The 19,058-nt window shown below is 41.5% G+C and overlaps 1 protein-coding gene across 3 annotated transcripts in view; it reads right to left on the bottom strand.

The window, feature by feature from the left end:
* Window positions 1-19,058, bottom strand: part of ABCC10 (ATP binding cassette subfamily C member 10) — a 628,132-nt gene that overhangs the window by 15,049 nt on the left and 594,025 nt on the right. For all 3 annotated transcript variants that reach the window (XM_053712768.1, XM_053712767.1, XM_053712766.1), the window contains one exon: window positions 3,748-3,860. In XM_053712768.1, the coding sequence (XP_053568743.1) occupies window positions 3,748-3,860 (113 nt within the window). The remainder of the gene's footprint in view (window positions 1-3,747; window positions 3,861-19,058) is intronic.

Genomic DNA, 19,058 nt, shown 5'->3' on the forward strand with positions numbered 1-19,058 from the left:
TTTTACCTCTTTGCGTATTCTTTCGATCTCTTGCTGGGGATAACTCCTTTCAAGAAATTTGTCAGTTAGCTCCTTTTAATGCCTGGAATGATCTTCATCCCTAGTGCAGTTGCGTTTTACTCTGGTAAACTGTCCTTTTAGAACAGATCTAAAAACCTGTTTGGGATGACTGCTCCCTGCATGCAACAGAGTGTTCCCTGTAATGGTTTCCTGTATAACTCAACTATAACATTCTGTTCAATAATTCCCTTTAGTATTACAGCCAAATAATTTATCTCTGATTCACCATATTCAAATGTAAACTATAGATTTGCACAATTTTGGTTCAAATATGTCACAAAGTCTATTGCTCTCTCTCTGCCCCCTTTGCAGACTATAAGCAAATATTTTATATATTGATGATAGTATGCTATGTGGCACAGCTCCCACCAACCCATATACAGGTTGGCATATGAAGGGGCAAACTTGGCCCACATGGCTGTGCCACATCTCTGTAGATAGAACATCTCTTCAAACATAAAAAAGTTATATGTGAGTAAAAACTCTGTCACTCTCAACACAAACTGTAAAAACTCTCTGTGAAAGCTAGTGGATCTCCTTAGGAAGAAGGCAACAGCTTCCAAACCTCGATCATGAGGGATCGAAGAGTAAAGTGCTTTCACATCAATCGTGAGCCAACCATTGTCCTCCTCCCAAATGACCTCCTCTATCTCTTTGAGAAGTTGCTTAGTATCACGCAAATAACTAAAAAGTTCTCCGACCAGTGGCTGGAGTAAAGTGTCCAACCATTTGGAAAGAGGTTCAAGTAGAGAACCAATCCCACTTATAATGGGTCTCCCTTCCACATTTTCTAAGCTTTTGTGGACCTTGGGGAGATGGTTGAAAGTTGGTACCCTAGGACACTGGGTATTTAAAAAGATACATGTTTCCTGATCTAAGAAGCCTGCTTCCCTACCTTCATCGATTAGTGACAATAATTCCCTTTTAAACCTTGTTGTGGGATCAAAGTATAGTTTGGTGTACTGTTGGGGGTTATCCAATTGTCTGAGGGCTTCATTAATAAAGTATTCCCTGTTCATAACTACTATCGAGCCCCCCTTGTCCACTGCCCTAATTACCAAATTTTGGTTGTCACTCAGTTTTCTAAGTACTGTCTTTTCCTTAGATGTAAGGTTGCCTTTCTCACCTGTCTTTATAGTGTAGGCCAACTTGTTGAGATCCTCCTTAACTCTTTTCTGGAAACTTTCCAGTAGATGGCTTCTGGACTGTATGGGATAAAACCTTGAGGCACCCCTGAGATTTGGGTAATTAGAGTTGATGGGATTCAATAAGTCTCCGTCTTGAGTCTGGCCTTCTCCCTGTAGTGTCTCAAGCTTAACCACACTGAATGTTAACCCAAAGTCTCCACCTCCCATATTGTCTCCCAGTGATAAAGTGTCTAAAGGATTGGACTTGATTTTTTTCCATAATGTAAGTGTTCTAATCAATTTATTCACATCTATTAATGTTGAAAAAAAAATCAAAATCATCTGTGGGTACAAAACTGAGTCCTAGACTCAAAACCTTTTCTTCAATGGCATTGAGACTATAGTCGGACAAGTTTATAATGGGTGTCAATTGTACTTTCTTTGCTGGCGTCCCCTCTGGACTGGATATCTTTTTCTTGTGTGCTCTCCATCTCTCCCTCTAGTAAGTATACTGGTATTAAATATTAATGTTTAGAAATAATTTTGTATTTTAATATCATAAATTAATTACAGTTATTGCTATATATATATATTTTATATATGCCTTATTGTAGCTAAATAAGAGGTAATGTCAGGTCAGACATATTGGCATATAAATTGGCTGTTTGCATTAATAATATAAACAATTTCTGATGTTTTTAATTTAAGTTATATAGAATCATTTGTGGGCTAAATAACTTAATTATACTTGTCTGAAAGTTATCTTAAATCTACTGAGATCCAGTAAGATTTGTGTGAAGTATCTTGGTATATTGTTTATCTAAACACTGTGAAGTTTGCGGTCCATAATCTGGTATTTTATTGTTGTATTTTAATGCGATTCATTGTGAGTAAAGTTAATTTTAAAGGTATATCTTTTATGATCTTTGTAAAGAATATTATAACAGCATAAGCGTGTATAGTCGATTCATTATCTAGTCTCTTTTCTATATAAATATATTTCAGTGTGTTTATACATTTAACTAATCTCAAGAATTTAGGAACAAAAATTAATTTCAATTGTTTTGTATATACATTTTAATTAGAATTGGTTTTAAAGAATAATAACAAATAAATTGTATTACCCCGGCCTCCTCACAATATACACAGGTATCAAATTATGTTGTAGAGGGATCCCCCCCTAAAAAAATTAGAATCCTCCATAACTAGGTAACCTTATTGAAATCAAAGAAACAACCGGCACCTATACCACCAATGGCTGGGGCACTCACCACCTCCTATGACCCAGCACGCTCCTCTCCGTAGTCACTCGGTCAGGAATAGGAAATGGAAACCGTGACCACTCCCGGTCACACATGTGCAATGCCAAACTGCCCCTTCTAAAGGAAAGCGTGCCAAGCCTAATAAAAACTGCGCAGCTCCATAAAAAAGCAACCTGTACGTTCCATATCAGCCTATGAGCCCAAAACATCTCACACATATAAAGCAGTAGAAATCACATAAATATGATTAACACTCCACTGTTCAACAATCCCCCTCAGGTGATATTAACCCTTGATTCCATAAAGATAAAGGAGTCCCACTGTGACCCTGTCTTCCAGCGTTAACATATGTGTACAAAATTAAACGATCTTACCGGAATCTATGCCGTGGAACAGAACACGGTCCTTCAAGTGTGACAGACTGTAGCATCGCTTCTGACATGGACTTGAGTGATGAAAAGCAGGCAGTGAAACTCGTCAACAATGATTGCTTAGGAGCTGTTCATATGAGTCTGGATGGATTTGCAGAAAGACTCTCCCTACATCTCCAGACTCTAACTTTCATCAATGCTCTAACTGAGAGGCTGATAAGACTACTTAAAACTCCAGTCCCATATCGAAGGGTAGATACCCTTCCTAAGGTACCACTACGAAATCTTCTGACACTTCTCTGCCAACCTCCTGTGAAGAAAGGCAAAGAATGACTGGGGGATGGGGAAGGTAATTAAGCCTTTGACTGGGGTGTCTTTGTCTCCTCCTGGTGGCCAGGTTCAGTATTACCCCCAAGTAAGGAATGCAGATGAGGACTCTCCCTGCATTAAGAAGGAAACATGCTTTACCCCTGCAGGGTTCCAATATACCCATGAGATGCACCATCTGACAACATGAAGTGCTACACAGCAACCATTGTCTGAAAAGCTCAGTATTGTGTGTGTGTGACAAACACGCCGCTGATCCAGTCACATATGCCACTGGCACTGATGATTGGATCTGCAGATGTTTCTGCTCGGGACCAGCAGTGCACCGCAGGTCCTAAGCAGCACTACTACTGTGTGTTTAATCCCTTGGCGGTGGTTAAACACACAGTATCGCATGGTCGATAATCGTAAAATGACATGATCTAAGCCATTAATGTATGTAACGTATTAGAGCATGTCGCTGTTCCACTATTATAGTCGTTTAAGGTCATTGTTTAGTGTCGGCCTACTCCATCTCTTCTTTACCAGCTTAGCGTTACTATAACAGTCATATCGCTAGCTGCCATTTCTACTGCATATAAGTAATGGTCAGATGGATACCTGTGTGCGATCGTTAGCACAGTGCGCTCCCTGAATCTCTCGCGGATAGTTTGCTGCAGTAACTGGTCTGTCTGGTGGTCGACACTCGCTGTTGCTTCATCAATGCAGAGAATCTGGCAGAAAACAAGGTGGACATTAAAGAGTTATAGGCATCAGACGCAAGTGCTATAAAGAAAAGGTAATACAGATACACAGGAGGATAAACGGTATGGAAAGAATACTGATAAATTAATATCTTCACATTTTCTACAAATAAGAAGAAATATATTAAATGTTAATTTTCAATATGTTTTTCATTATAGAAGTACATTCAGGACCGGTGGGTCAGAATGAAAAGTAAAGGTAGAGGTGGGTATAATACTTCATTAGACCTAGGCAGATATATTTTTTATCTGCAGTCCCCCCTCTACATAAACAAAACCAAACTGAGGCCTCACATAGTTGTTCTGCTTTGTCATAACTTGCCCAGGAAGAAGACGTAGACCTAGTGGAATAAGTCTGCACCAAACTGGAGCAAAAACCCATTTATTTGGTTGCACATAAGAACCAAAAGGTACATCAAACCTTCTCATATTTCCTTGTGAATATTTAGGTTAATTAGATAATTCTCATGATAGTTTCTTGTATTCCCAGAGTTTGTCGTTACCACCACTATTAGAAATTTATTCCATGCACCAATCACCCTTTCTGTAAAGAAACGCTTTTGTAAATTGCTCAACTATTGGCTTGAGATCTTCACCCCTTGTTCTGGTCTTGCTCTTTTGTGAAAAATGAGTTCAGCCTCAGCTTTATTAATACCATGAGCTATCAGATGTAGATCTATGTAATGCGGTACATAGCCGATCATACCACATATTGTAGATCTATGTCATGCGGTGCATAGCCCATCGTACCACATAACGTAGATCTATGTCGGATCTTCAGGAAGCCCATACAGGTTCGGTTGTCAAGTGAAACTGGCTGCTTGTGGACTTCCAAAATCTGCCTTCATATATAAAAAGGAGCAAAATCAGTGGTTTATTACCACATAAAGCCAGACTGCCTGAACCAAACTTTACAGACAGTGGTGAACCAGTCTTGGAGGGGAGTAGGATGGAGGGTGGTACCCTATACCATCAAAACCTTTTTGGGGGGAGAGATAGGGCCTATGTTAAAAATAAAATATTGGGGGAGGGGAAGGGAGACCCTACACTATGGAACATTACGTTTTGCAGGGAGAGGGAGGTATGTAGCCTATGCTCTGAACACCAACATAAGGGGAGGGAGACCCTACTATATAGTGATTGCATACAGGGGTGAGTGGGGACCCCTACACTACAGAAAAAAAATGAATAAATAAAAAAAGCAAACTATGAACTGGGTACTGGCAGACAGAGAGCCGTTTGGGAGGGATCACAGAGGTGGAAGGGTTGAGGGGGGATCTCTACACAGCAGAAAAACAAACAAAAAAACATACTCTGCATACTGGCAGACTGTCTGATGGTGGCGAGGAGTGAGGGGGTGGGGAAGTAGAATCAGGATGTGGGAAGTGTCAGGTTATGACTACACAGTTTGTCAATTTCTGTCAGAAACCCAATGTTTGTGAAAAAGTTAAGAAATAATTTGAATGATCGCATTTGATGTCGAAATAATGGCACAAAAATACCAAAATGGTCAAAGATCAATACCTTGGGTTGTCTACGTAAAAATAAAATAGCTTTGGCAGGTAAATGAAAAAAAAACGATACTCTATTTCTGTTTAAATATAGTGATAGCAAAAATGCCAAAAAAATCGTTTATTGTTTACACTATTTACAAGTTTAGTAGCCTCATTTTGACAGGTTCTAGTCTATTTCCATATTTATAAATAAGCCTCACTTCCGGTCTAATTAAACATCCTACTGGATCTACCTGCTGCGCTGCTGCATTGTTTACCAAATGTCAGATCATATGAAATAATAATCAAGTCCTGTTCCTCTATTGTTGCTGTCACATAAGGATCACAGATAGTATCCAACTGTCAGCAATTCCTTTCCTAATTCCAGAATAAAGACTAAACCAGTTTAATGGTAGAGTATTAACATAGTAGTGTTAGGATAAGAATCAATTAGACACAGTGGTTGTTTTTCAGTTCAGTTTCTATCAATGATATTGTGTCTTTAAAAAGCAGTCTATCAGCAGGCAGCTAGCTCACCTCTGCTCTATGTAACACCCTCATCATAAGCTATATGTACTGTACATCTGCACTAGCTAACGCACCTCTTATCTATGTAACACCATCATCATAAGCTATATGTACTGTACATCTGCACTAGCTAGCACACCTCTGTTCTATGTAACACCCTCATCATAAGCTATATATACTGTACATCTGCACTAGCTAGCACACCTCTGCTCTATGTAACACCCTCATCATAAGCTATATATACTGTACATCTGCACTAGCTAGCACACCTCTGCTCTATGTAACACCCTCATCATAAGCTATATGTACTGTACATCTGCACTAGCTAGCGCACCTCTGCTCTATGTAACACCCTCATCATAAGATATATGTACTGTACATCTGCACTAGCTAACGCACCTCTTATCTATGTAATACCATCATCATAAGCTATATGTACTGTACATCTGCACTAGCTAGTGCACCTCTGCTCTATGTAACACCCTCATCATAAGCTATACGTACTGTACATCTGCACTAGCTAGCGCACCTCTGCTCTATGTAACACCATCATCATAAGCTATATGTACTGTACATCTGCACTAGCTAGCACACCTCTGTTCTATGTAACACCCTCTTCATAAGCTATATGTACTGTACATCTGCACTAGCTAGCGCACCTCTGTTCTATGTAACACCCTCATCATAAGCTATACGTACTGTTCATCTGCACTAGCTAGCGCAACTCTGCTCTATATAACACCCTCATCATAAGCTATATGTACTGTACATCTGTACTAGCTAGCTCACCTCTGTTCTATGTAACACCCTCATCATAAGCTATATGTAATGTACATCTGTACTAGCTAGCGCACCTCTGCTCTATGTAACACCTTTATCATAAGCTATATGTACTGTACATCTGCACTAGCTAGCGCACCTCTGTTCTATGTAACACCCTCATCATAAGTTATATGTACTGTACATCTGCACTAGCTAATGCACCTCTGCTCTATGTAATACCCTCATCATAAGCTATATGTACTGTACATCTGTACTAGCTAGCGCACCTCTGTTCTATGTAACACCCTCATCATAAGCTATACGTACTGTACATCTGCACTAGCTAACGCACCTCTGTTCTATGTAACACCCTCATCATAAGCTATACGTACTGTACATCTGCACTAGCTAACGCACCTCTGTTCTATGTAACACCCTCATCATAAGCTATACGTACTGTATATCTGCACTAGCTAGCGCACCTCTGTTCTATGTAACACCCTCATCATAAGCTATACGTACTGTACATCTGCACTAGCTAACGCACCTCTGTTCTATGTAACACCCTCATCATAAGCTATATGTACTATACATCTGCACTAGCTAACGCACCTCTGTTCTATGTAACACCCTCACCATAAGCTATATGTACTGTACATCTGCACTAGCTAGCGCACCTCTGCTCTATGTAACACCCTCATCATAAGCTATACGTACTGTACATCTGCACTAGCTAGCGCACCTCTGCTCTATGTAACACCCTCATCATAAGCTATATGTACTGTACATCTGCACTAGCTAACGCACCTCTGTTCTATGTAACACCCTCACCATAAGCTATATGTACTGTACATCTGCACTAGCTAGCGCACCTCTGCTCTATGTAACACCCTCACCATAAGCTATACGTACTGTACATCTGCACTAGCTAGCGCACCTCTGCTCTATGTAACACCCTCATCATAAGCTATACGTACTGTACATCTGCACTAGCTAGCGCACCTCTGCTCTATGTAACACCCTCATCATAAGCTATACGTACTGTATATCTGCACTAGCTAGCGCACCTCTGTTCTATGTAACACCCTCATCATAAGCTATACGTACTGTACATCTGCACTAGCAAGCGCACCTCTGTTCTATGTAACACCCTCATCATAAGCTATATGTACTGTACATCTGCACTAGCTAATGCACCTCTGTTCTATGTAACAGAAGGAAGAGGAGGCGGTGCTGCTGCAGTATGCTTCCGTAAAGGACCGGGGTAAAGGGACCAAACCAAAACCGGTGTAGGGGTGTGTGGAGCCAACCAAATGCGGGTGACATCCGCAGTAAACTCAGCAAAGACGAAAAAATAGTAGGCTACTGAGCAACAGGTAAGAAAAAGATTTGTGATTTATTCCATTAAAATGACAAAGAACACAGCAATACAAAGAGGGGTGTTAGCCATCTAACATGTTTCGCGCATGAGAGCGCTTACTCATAGATGCTCAGCATCTATGAGTAAGCGCTCTCATGCGCGAAACATGTTAGATGGCTAACACCCCTCTTTGTATTGCTGTGTTCTTTGTCATTTTAATGGAATAAATCACAAATCTTTTTCTTACCTGTTGCTCAGTAGCCTACCATTTTTTCGTCTTTGTTCTATTTAACACCCTCATCATAAGCTATATGTACTGTACATCTGCACTAGCTAGCGCACCTCTGCTCTATGTAACAACCTCATCATAAGCTATACGTACTGTACATCTGCACTAGCTAATGCACCTCTGTTCTATGTAACACCCTCATCATAAGCTATATGTACTGTTCATCTGCACTAGCTAGCGCACCTCTGCTCTATGTAACAACCTCATCATAAGCTATATGTACTGTTCATCTGCACTAGCTAGTGCACCTCTGTTCTATGTAACGCCCTCACCATAAGCTATATGTACTGTACATCTGTACTAGCTAGCGCACCTCTGCTCTATGTAATACCCTCATCATAAGCTATACGTACTGTACATCTGTACTAGCTAGTGCACCTCTGTTCTATGCAACACCCTCATCATAAGCTATACGTACTGTACATCTGTACTAGCTAGCGCACCTCTGTTCTATGCAACACCCTCATCATAAGCTATACGTACTGTACATCTGCACTAGCTAGCGCACCTCTGTTCTATGCAACACCCTCATCATAAGCTATACGTACTGTACATCTGCACTAGCTAATGCACCTCTGCTCTATGTAACAACCTCATCATAAGCTATACGTACTGTACATCTGCACTAGCTAATGCACCTCTGTTCTATGTAACACCCTCATCATAAGCTATATGTACTGTTCATCTGCACTAGCTAGCGCACCTCTGCTCTATGTAACAACCTCATCATAAGCTATATGTACTGTTCATCTGCACTAGCTAGCGCACCTCTGTTCTATGTAACGCCCTCACCATAAGCTATATGTATTGTACATCTGTACTAGCTAGCGCACCTCTGCTCTATGTAATACCCTCATCATAAGCTATACGTACTGTACATCTGTACTAGCTAGTGCACCTCTGTTCTATGCAACACCCTCATCATAAGCTATACGTACTGTACATCTGTACTAGCTAGCGCACCTCTGTTCTATGCAACACCCTCATCATAAGCTATACGTACTGTACATCTGCACTAGCTAGCGCACCTCTGTTCTATGTAACACCCTCATCATAAGCTATACGTACTGTACATCTGCACTAGCAAGCGCACCTCTGTTCTATGTAACACCCTCATCATAAGCTATATGTACTGTACATCTGCACTAGCTAATGCACCTCTGTTCTATGTAACAGAAGGAAGAGGAGGCGGTGCTGCTGCAGTATGCTTCCGTAAAGGACCGGGGTAAAGGGACCAAACCAAAACCGGTGTAGGGGTGTGTGGAGCCAACCAAATGCGGGGGACATCCGCAGTAAACTCAGCAAAGACGAAAAAATAGTAGGCTACTGAGCAACAGGTAAGAAAAAGATTTGTGATTTATTCCATTAAAATGACAAAGAACACAGCAATACAAAGAGGGGTGTTAGCCATCTAACATGTTTCGCGCATGAGAGCGCTTACTCATAGATGCTGAGCATCTATGAGTAAGCGCTCTCATGCGCGAAACATGTTAGATGGCTAACACCCCTCTTTGTATTGCTGTGTTCTTTGTCATTTTAATGGAATAAATCACAAATCTTTTTCTTACCTGTTGCTCAGTAGCCTACCATTTTTTCGTCTTTGTTCTATTTAACACCCTCATCATAAGCTATATGTACTGTACATCTGCACTAGCTAGCGCACCTCTGCTCTATGTAACAACCTCATCATAAGCTATACGTACTGTACATCTGCACTAGCTAATGCACCTCTGTTCTATGTAACACCCTCATCATAAGCTATATGTACTGTTCATCTGCACTAGCTAGCGCACCTCTGCTCTATGTAACAACCTCATCATAAGCTATATGTACTGTTCATCTGCACTAGCTAGCGCACCTCTGTTCTATGTAACGCCCTCACCATAAGCTATATGTACTGTACATCTGTACTAGCTAGCGCACCTCTGCTCTATGTAATACCCTCATCATAAGCTATACGTACTGTACATCTGTACTAGCTAGTGCACCTCTGTTCTATGCAACACCCTCATCATAAGCTATACGTACTGTACATCTGTACTAGCTAGCGCACCTCTGTTCTATGCAACACCCTCATCATAAGCTATACGTACTGTACATCTGCACTAGCTAGCGCACCTCTGTTCTATGTAACACCCTCATCATAAGCTATATGTACTGTACATCTGTACTAGCTAGCTCACCTCTGTTCTATGTAACACCCTCATCATAATCTATATGTACTGTACAGCTGTACTAGTTAGCGCACCTCTGCTCTATGCAACGCCCTATACCTTTATGGTAGAGGCAGATACATGCAAACCTGGGATGTGGGTTGAGCTAAGAGGTGGTTGTATTTATTCTCTATAAGTTGCGGGAATAAGACGTGATACTATAGAAGATACTATGATAAAAATCTATCACAATCTCTGGTAGGTTGTCCTAGATGGCTGGAAAAAAAAATTTATGCTTACCTGATAATTTTATTTATTTCCGGAAATGGTGAGTCCAGGACATCCTCAATTATTGTTGGGAATGTCACTCCGGCCAGCAGGAGGAGGCAAAGAGCACCACAGTCAAACTGTTAAGTATCACTTTCCATCCCATAAACCCCAGTCATTCGACCGTAGGGAAATGGAGAAAAGAAGAAACACAAAGGTGTCTGAGGTTTAGTCAAAAGTAACTGTCTTAAAATAAAGGGCCGGGGTCGTGGACTCACCATATTCGGAAAGAAATTTATCAGGTAAGCATAAATTTTGTTTTCTTTCCTAAGATATGGAGAGTCCACAACGTCCTCAATTACAGTTGGGAACCAATACCCAAGCTAGAGAACACAAAAGACCAGGGAGGGAGAACAAGACAGGTAGACCTAAACAGATGGCACCACCGCTTGAAGAACCTTTCTCCCAAAAGAAGCCTCAGCCAAGGCAAAAATATTTGTAAAATTTTGAAGGCAAAAATATTTGTAAAATTTTGAAAAAGTATGCAGAGATGACCAAGTTGCAGCCTTGCAAATCTGTTCCACAGAAGCCTCATTTTTGAAAGCCCAAGAAGAGGAGACAGCTCTTGTGGAATGAGCCGTAATTCTCTCAGGAGGCTGATGACTGCCAGTCTCATAAGCAAAAAGAATTATACTTCTCAACCAGAGAGACAGAGAGATAGCAGTAGCTTTCTGACCCTTACACTTTCCAGAGAAACAGACAAACAGGGCAGAATACTGGCAAAAATCCTTAGTCGCCTGTAGATAAAATTTCAAAGCACGCACAACGTCCAAGTTGTGCAACAAACGTTCCTTATGAGAAGAAGGATTAGGACAGAGAGAAGGAACAACAATATCCTGATTAATATTTCTATCTAAAACCAAGTATGGAAGTAGAGAGTATGCGCTAAAAAGGCTATAGTGCTATAATGGTATGTCAATTAATAACAGTATTTATTTAAGTTTACATAGTTAAGTAAAACAATAATTAAAAACATGGATCCATGATTAAAACAATAGGATAAAATGCTATGGTATGCCAGACACTGAGCCAATATAAAATGCGTGGAACAATATAAAAAGTTACTGGTGTTAACAATGTGTAGTGCAGCAGATTATGTGGATAGTGTTAAAAGTATTGGTGTTAAAAGTTATAACAACAAGGTGTGTACCATCGATATACAATAAATACAAATCCAGATAAAGTCCAAAAAAGGGGTAAGAGTTAAAATAGAGTGTCCAAAATTCCTCCAAATAAAAGTCAAATGTGGTGATTCCTCCTTGTGGTGTCGTAGAGATGTGCTGGGTGTTATAAATACGTGCTCCAAAGGATGATAAAATCAGAAAAAATATGATAAAAAAGAAAAAAATATAACCAAAATATATAAGTGCACAGTAAAAAACATTATGCTTACCTGATAAATTACTTTCTCTTACGGTGTATCTAGTCCACGGATTCATCCTTACTTGTGGGATATTCTCATTCCCTACAGGAAGTGGCAAAGAGAGCACACAGCAGAGCTGTCCATATAGCTCCCCCTCAGGCTCCGCCCCCCCCCCCCCCCCCAGTCATTCGACCGACGGTTAGGAGAAAAAGGAGAAACCATAGGGTGCAGTGGTGACTGTAGTTTTACAAAAATAAATTTGAACCTGACCTAATTGCCAGGGTGGGCCGTGGACTGGATACACCGTAAGAGAAAGTAATTTATCAGGTAAGCATAAATTCTGTTTTCTCTTACATGGTGTATCCAGTCCACGGATTCATCCTTACTTGTAGGATACCAATACCAAAGCTTTAGGACACGGATGAAGGGAGGGAACAAGTCAGGTAACCTAAACGGAAGGCACCACTGCTTGCAAAACCTTTCTCCCAAAAATAGCCTCCGAAGAAGCAAAAGTATCGAATTTGTAAAATTTGGCAAAAGTATGCAGTGAAGACCAAGTCGCTGCCTTACAAATCTGTTCAACAGAAGCCTCATTCTTGAAAGCCCATGTGGAAGCCACAGCTCTGGTGGAATGAGCTGTAATTCGTTCAGGAGGCTGCAGTCCAGCAGTCTCATAAGCCAATCGGATGATGCTTTTCAGCCAGAAGAAAAGAGAGGTAGCAGTCGCTTTCTGACCTCTCCTCTTACCAGAATAGACAACAAACAAGGATGATGTTTGTCTGAAATCTTTAGTTGCATTTAAATAGAATTTTAAAGCACGAACCACATCAAGATTGTGTAACAGTCGTTCCTTCTTAGAAACTGGATTAGGGCACAGAGAAGGAACAATGATTTCCTGGTTAATATTCTTATTAGAAACCACTTTTGGAAGGAAACCAGGTTTGGTACGCAAAACAACCTTATCTGCATGGAACACCAGATAGGGTGAATTACACTGCAAAGCAGACAATTCTGAAACTCTTCGAGCAGAAGAAATAGCTACCAAAAACAAAACTTTCCAAGATAATAACTTAATATCTATGGAATGTAAGGGTTCAAACGGAACCCCTTGAAGAACTGAAAGAACTAAATTTAGACTCCATGGAGGAGCCACAGGTTTATAGACAGGCTTAATTCTAACTAGAGCCTGTGCAAACGCCTGAACGTCTGGTACTGCTGCCAGACGCTTATGTAACAGGATAGACAGAGCAGATATCTGTCCCTTTAAGGAACTAGCTGACAAACCTTTCTCCAATCCGTCTTGGAGAAAAGACAATATCCTGGGAATCCTAATCTTACTCCACGAGTAACCCTTGGATTCACACCAACAAAGATATTTCCGCCATATCTTATGGTAAATTTTCCTGGTGACAGGCTTTCTGGCCTGGATCAGAGTATCTATAACTGATTCAGAGAACCCACGCTTAGCTACAATTAAGCGTTCAATCTCCAAGCAGTCAGTTGCAGAGAAACTAGATTTGGATGCTTGAATGGACCCTGTATTAGAAGATCCTGCCTCTATGGCAGTTTCCATGGTGGAACCAATGACATGTCCACTAGGTCTGCATACCAAGTCCTGCGTGTCCACGCAGGAGCTATCAGAATTACCGAAGCCTTCTCCTGTTTGATTCTGGCTACCAGCCTAGGGAGAAGAGGAAACGGTGGAAAGACATAAGCTAGACTGAAGGACCAAGGCGCTACTAGAGCATCTATCAATGCCGCCTTGGGATCCCTGGACCTGGATCCGTAAAGGGGAAGTTTGGTGTTCTGACGGGACGCCATCAGATCCAATTCCGGAATGCCCCATAGCTGGGTCAGCTGAGTAAAAACCTCCGGGTGGAGTTCCCACTCCCCCGGGTGAAAAGTCTGACAACTCAGAAAATCCGCCTCCCAGTTGTCTACTCCTGGGATGTGAATAGCAGATAGGTGGCAGGAGTGATCCTCCGCCCATTTGATGATCTTGGTTACTTCCTTCATCGCTAGGGAACTCTTTGTTCCTCCCTGATGATTGATGTACGCTACAGTCGTGATGTTGTCCGACTGAAATCTGATGAATTTGGCCTCCGCTAGTTGAGGCCATGCCTGGAGCGTATTGAATATCGCTCTCAGTTCCAAAATGTTTATCGGGAGAAGAGATTCTTCCCGAGACCATAGGCCCTGAGCTTTCAGGGAGTCCCAGACCGCACCCCAGCCTAACAGACTGGCATCGGTCGTGACAATGATCCACTCCGGTCTGCGGAAGCACATTCCCTGAGACAGATGATCCTGAGACAACCACCAGAGAAGAGAGTCTCTGGTTTTCTGGTCCATTTGTATATGAGGAGACAAATCTGCATAATCTCCATTTCACTGTTTGAGCATGCACAGTTGTAGTGGTCTGAGATGAATTCGGGCAAAAGGGACAACGTCCATTGCCGCAACCATTAAACCGATTACCTCCATGCACTGAGCCACAGAAGGCTGAGGAATGGAATGAAGAACTCGGCAAGTAGTTAAAAGCTTTGACTTCCTGACCTCTGTCAGAAATATTTTAATTTCTACCGAGTCTATTAATGTTCCCAGGAAGGGAACCCTTGTGAGCGGGGACAGAGAACTCTTTTCTACGTTCACCTTCCACCCGTGAGACCTTAGAAAGGCCAGAACAATGTCCGTATGAGCCTTGGATCTGTGAAAAGACGACGCCTGTATTAAGATGATGTCTAGGTAAGGTGCTACTGCAATGCCCCGCGGTCTTAGTACCACTAGAAGGGACCCTAGCACCTTTGTGAAAATTCTGGGAGCGGTGGCCAAGCCGAAAGGAAGGGCCACAAACTGGTAATGCGTGTCCAGAAAGGCGACCTTAGGAACTGATGATGATCTTTGTGGATAGGAATATGTAGGTACGCATCCTTTAGATCCACGGTAGTCATATATTGACCTTCCTGGATCATCGGTAAGATTGTCTGAATGGTTTCCATTTTGAAAGATGGAACTCTGAGGAATTTGTTTAGAATTTTTAGATCCAGGATTGGCCTGAAAGTTCCTTCCTTTTTGGGAACTACAAACAGGTTTGAGTAAAATCCCAGTCCTTGTTCTGCAATTGGAACTGGGTGTATCACTCCCATTTTTAGAAGATCTTCTACACAGCGTAAGAACTCCTGTTTCTTTGTCTGGTCTGAAGAAAAACGAGAAATGTGGAACCTTCCCCTTGGAGGAGAGTCCTTGAATTCTAGAAGATACCCCTGAGCAACAATTTCTAATGCCCAGGGATCTGGAACATCTCTTGCCCAAGCCTGAGCAAAGAGAGAAAGTCTGCCCCCTACCAGATCCGGTCCCGGATAGGGGGCTACCCCTTCATGCTGTCTTGGTAGCAGCCGGAGGCTTCTTGGCCTGCTTACCCTTGTTCCAGCCCTGCAAAGGCTTCCAGGTTGCTTTGGGCTGGGAAGCGTTACCCTCCTGCTTTGCGGTTGAAGCAGGTCCGCTCCTGAAGTTGTGAAAGGAGCGAAAATTAGCCTTGTTTTTGGCCTTAAACGGTCTATCTTGTGGAAGAGCATGGCCCTTTCCCCCAGTGATATCCGAAATAATTTCTTTCAACTCTGGGCCAAATAGGGTCTTTCCCTTGAAAGGAATATTTAATAGTTTTGTTTTGGACGACACGTCAGCCGACCACGATTTGAGCCAAATCGCTCTCCGCGCCATAATGGCAAAACCAGAATTTTTCGCCGCTAACTTAGCTAATTGGAAAGCGGCATCTGTGATAAAGGAATTAGCCAGCTTTAGAGCATGAATTCTATCCATGACTTCGTCATATGAAGTCTCTCTCTGGAGCGACTCCTCCAGCGCCTCAAACCAGAAAGCCGCTGCAGTAGTTACAGGAATAATGTAGGCAATCGGTTGAAGAAGGAAACCTTGTTGAACAAATATTTTCTTTAGTAAACCTTCTAATTTTTTATCCATAGGATCTTTGAAAGCACAACTGTCTTCTATTGGTATGGTTGTGCGCTTGGCTAGTGTTGAAACCGCTCCCTCTACCTTAGCGACCGTCTGCCACGCGTCCCGCCTGGGGTCATTTATGGGGAACATTTTCTTAAAGATAGGGGGGGGGGGGGGGAACAAAAGGTACACCTGGTCTCTCCCACTCCCTAGTCACAATATCCGCCACCCTCTTCGGGATTGGAAACGCATCAGTGTATACAGGGACTTCTAGAAACTTGTCCATTTTACACAATTTTTCTGGGACCACCATGGGGTCGCAATCATCCAGCGTAGCTTAAACCTCCATAAGCAGTACGCGGAGGTGTTCCAGCTTAAATTTAAACGCTAAGGAATCTGATTCTGCCCGCTGAGAAACCTTTCCTGTGTCAGAAATTTCTCCCTCGGACAGCACATCCCTCACTGCCACTTCAGAGTGTTGTGAGGGTACAACGGATAAATCATCCAAAGCTTCTGATTGCTCATCCTCTGTTCTTAAAACTGAGCTATCACGCTTTTTAGGAAAAAATGGCAGTTTGGATAGAAATGCCGCAAGGGAATTATCCATGACTGCTGCTAATTGTTGTAAGGTAATAGGGGCCAATGCGCTAGAGGTACTAGGCATCGCTTGCGCGGGCGTAACTGGTGTCGACACATGGGGAGAGGAAGGAGGACTATCCTCATTACCTTCCGTTAAAGAATCATCTTGGGCTACATTTTTAAGTGTCACTGCATGGTCTTTAAAATGTTTAGATACCTTAGCACACTTTAAACACAAATGTAAAGGGGATACCGCCATGGCTTTTAAACACATAGAACAAGGTATATCAGTAGGCTCAGACATGTTAAACAGACTTAGACAGCATTCAAATACAGTAAAATACAATTTTTGAAAAAACGGTACTGTGCCTTTAAATAATAAAAAGCGCACACTTTTTTACTAAATCTCCAAAAATCATCCAATCTTTATGAAATTTTCACCATATGATCCTAATGCTTTGTAATGATTGCACAGCACATTTCAAGTCAATTAATCCCTTACTGCCCAAACCGGAGCAAATTAAAGCTGGCAACCGGTTAGCAAAAATATAGCACCATGCCACAGCCTCTGCTGTGGCCCTACCTTCCTTGGGGATTAGTTTTAATCGAAAATAAGCCTCTCTGAAGTCCTCAAGTAATCTCTGGACTCTTCACATGGAGCTGCATGAAGCTGTCTGTAAAATCAACTGTGCAACTGAGGCGCGAATTTCAGACCCCCTCCCTCTTCTCTCTGGGGATGTGGGGGCTTCCCAAGCCAAAATAGGTGTCTAAATAGATGCCATGCGGAATAAACCCCAAAAATGTGTTTCAAATGTAATATAAACTTGTATAAATATCAGATTTTTGTAAAAAAAATTATCGATTGCCCCTTAACAGTGTCCTCCAGTGTTTGAGCCCTTTCAAATAAGCCTTCCTTCTATACTAAGTCTCAGAATATGGCTTACCTTTCCCACATAGGGATTCTTGTCAGTCTTCTAGCATTACTAAGTCTTGACTAGAAAAAATGACTGAAACATACCTCAAAGCAGTTAAGCCTGCAAACTGTTCCCCTCAACTGAAGTTTTCTGATGCTCAACAGTCCTGTGTGGGAACAGCAGTGGATTTTAGTTACAACATGCTAAAATCATTTTCCTCTCAGCAGAAATCTTCATCACTTTCTGCCACAGAGTAAATAGTACAAACCGGCACTATTTTAAAATAACAAACTTTTGATTGAAGAAATAAAAACTACAAATCTAACACCACATTCACTTTACCCTCCCGTGGAGATGCTACTTGTTAGAGCGGCAAAGAGAATGACTGGGGGGGCGGAGCCTGAGGGGGAGCTATATGGACAGCTCTGCTGTGTGCTCTCTTTGCCACTTCCTGTAGGGAATGAGAATATCCCACAAGTAAGGATGAATCCGTGGACTGGATACACCATGTAAGAGAAATAGTATGATATAGATGCTCAAAAATGTGATGATACAAAAATGTAAAAGCTCAAAAAACAAAAATAAGAGTGCTTTGCAATAAGTGTGAAAAGCTGCTGATGCACAACTATCCAAAAGGTAACCAGAAAATCACATATCCATAATTTCAAACAACAATAAACCTGTAAAAGAAAAGAAAGAACAATAGTGCAAAACTGTATGTACACAAATAATGAAGATTGAAAATAAGCTCACCAGTATATCAACGCGTTTCGGCCATAGTTAGGCCTTTCTCAAGACTATACTGTAGTATAATGTCTGGGAGCTTATATAGGGTGATTTTAAACTGATTGAGGCTATTTTGGCGGCAAAATCTTTGGTCCGCCCTTTCCTGTTAATCCCGGTGAATCTTGGGAAATTTGCTATTAGTATACGATTACTTTTTTCTTTTTATTCTTAATTGCTATGTGCCATTATAAACAACTTAGGATTTTCCCTTAAGAGCATAATGGGGTGTTTGCTCTAGATATTATGTTCAATTTCTCCCAGATCATTGTAAGTACGTTTTAAACACTTACATTTCTTTATTTTGGTTCCGGGGCGTCTTTGTCTATACTGTTTATGCAGCATATTCTATCATTTCCGGTTTCGTAATGGCCGGATATGACGCTACTTTCGGTTTTCGTGACACCGGATGTTTACATCAGGGACTATATCTAACTGTGTGTGTATCTTACGGGGCATATAAAAAAACTTCCTGGAATAATAATTGTGGTTTTAATATACCAAATTGTGTGTATGTCTGTCAACATTATTGGGCATCGGTTGTATTTGGGAATAAAAACATTGGTCAATTTTTGTGAAGTTTATGTGTCTTCAAAAGTGCGCATGTTTAAACCAGAGAGAACTGGATGAGGGCATATTTTAGAATGCTGTTCAACATATGGTCGG

Source organism: Bombina bombina, chromosome 4 (genome assembly GCF_027579735.1).
Source record: "Bombina bombina isolate aBomBom1 chromosome 4, aBomBom1.pri, whole genome shotgun sequence".
Classification (NCBI taxonomy): Eukaryota; Metazoa; Chordata; class Amphibia; order Anura; family Bombinatoridae; genus Bombina; species Bombina bombina.